The following is a 1,886-nucleotide window of genomic DNA, read 5'->3' on the forward strand; positions in this document are numbered from 1 at the left end:
ATATGCATTTATTAAGTTTCATTCTACTATTCGACATTTTATGTATGTAGAGAAAATGTAAGAAAAATATTTAATGATAAATACCATATTGTCCAAAAAAAAATTAGAGTGGACATTGATGGTTAAAATATAAGTATAAGGTAAGAATCCGAATTTTCTTTTTCCTTACCATTTTCTCTCTGTAAACCCCTCAAGCCGTTACCTCTCGCTCAAACAGTCTCCTCTCCTTTAGAAAACCCAAAATCCCCTCTCTCCCTTGCAAGTTTGGGTGGTCTTGGAAAAGTTTAGATGGAAGATTTCAGCGATATGTTGTTGTTAACACTTGGGAGGAGGAACATGACTGTTGAAGACAGGATCAGCAAGTTACCTAATGATCTTCTCCTTAAAATCATGTCTCTCTTAAACACCAAGCAGGCGGTTCAAACCTGTGTTTTGTCCAAGAGATGGAAGCCCCTCTGGCAATCCCTTCCAAACCTTGACTTCAATTTCGATACTTTCCCTTTCCAACAGGAAACAGATGACGAAGACAAAGAGGAGGTAGAGATGAAGATGTGTTCTTTCAGCAATTTCATCAGCCAAGTCCTTTCCGGCGTTGCCCCACTGACCTTGTCAAGGTTTGTGTCCAATCCCATATCTATGACCCGCACTGTTTTCTCGTAGACGGATTGCTTTGCTATGCTGTTAAACACAATGTCCAGCAACTCACCTTCCATTCCCGCTCTGATTGCCAATATTTATTTCCCGAGAGCTTCTGGACTTGTCAATCATTGACATCACTCGAGTTGAAAGGTAGTGATTGGATGCCCATGAAACTACCCACATTGCTGGCTTGTCCAGCTCTTAAGTCTTTGCATCTTTCTCATTTCTCTGCGGCCGGACCAAACTTTGAACCAACGGCTTTCTCAGGATGCCCAAATCTTGAAACTTTGCAACTTTTTGATATTTTAGCGGTGGGTAGTGAAGGTTTATGTATTGATGCTCTTAAGCTGACGAGCTTGGTACTTTCATTTGCATCTCTTCGTCACGGCAAGGTTGAGATTTATGCTCCTCGACTCACAACTTTTAAGTATTCTGGTATTCCTCCCATAGTGTGCTTAACGGATCACCTTGCATCTGTCGATGATGTATATTTTGATATAAAGACACTCGGATTTAAACGCAATGAAGAAGAGTATGTTCTTCGTTTGATCAACACCCTTAACGAGTTTCGTCATGCAAAATCTTTAACATTATCATCGTCAACAGTGCAGGTAAATTTCTTTTACTCATTTTCCATTTCATATTATTGAACCTTTGAATTTATGATATATTATGGTGTATTGATCTTGTTGCTTAAAGTGATTTGCAACACTTTCTCTCCATCACACATGTGTGTAATGCGTTATTAGTTTTATACATTATGGTACAGAGCACCATAGTGCTCATTTTCTCTTCAACTCTTGCTTGGAAATTGATACAAAAGAGGAGACAAATTGAAAAGGAAAACTAAATGTTATAGCATTGAGAAAGAGACTGTTTCATCGTTCAAAAAGAATAACAGATCTCATCTTGTTCAAATAGATTCCATACTAAATTTACGTTTCTCATCACCACTTTATAAATGTGTCTTGTACTTTTAAACTATCGTGTCAAAGAATTTAAAGATAGGAATTCGCCTGCACAAAAGGAAATGGATCATTGAATAGGGTAGTAAGAAATTTACTGAAGCTTGAAAGATCCTCTTAGCTTTCTCTTTTAATTGAAAAAGAGCATGTTTAAGTATGAGATACATTGTGTCTTGGATTTAACAATCTGTTTTTGTTTTAGACCCCTAGCATGCTTGTTTTGATATTATTTGATTCATGAAAATTTTAATGAAAAGAAATTTTAAGGAAATCTGTATGTTG

General features: G+C 37.0%; 1 protein-coding gene across 1 annotated transcript; it reads left to right on the forward strand.

Annotated features, from left to right (window-relative positions):
• Positions 1-288: 288 nt before the first annotated feature.
• On the forward strand, positions 289-1,489 carry LOC148760579 (putative F-box/FBD/LRR-repeat protein At4g13965). The gene is made up of 3 exons (XM_088810547.1): positions 289-537; positions 699-1,250; positions 1,409-1,489. Exons 1-3 carry the CDS (start codon positions 289-291, stop codon positions 1,487-1,489), a joined length of 882 nt encoding a protein of 293 aa, XP_088666673.1.
• Positions 1,490-1,886: the final 397 nt, after the last annotated feature.

The sequence above is a fragment of the Theobroma cacao genome, chromosome 10 (genome assembly GCF_053813885.1).
Source record: "Theobroma cacao isolate CCN51 chromosome 10, ASM5381388v1, whole genome shotgun sequence".
Classification (NCBI taxonomy): domain Eukaryota; kingdom Viridiplantae; phylum Streptophyta; class Magnoliopsida; order Malvales; family Malvaceae; genus Theobroma; species Theobroma cacao.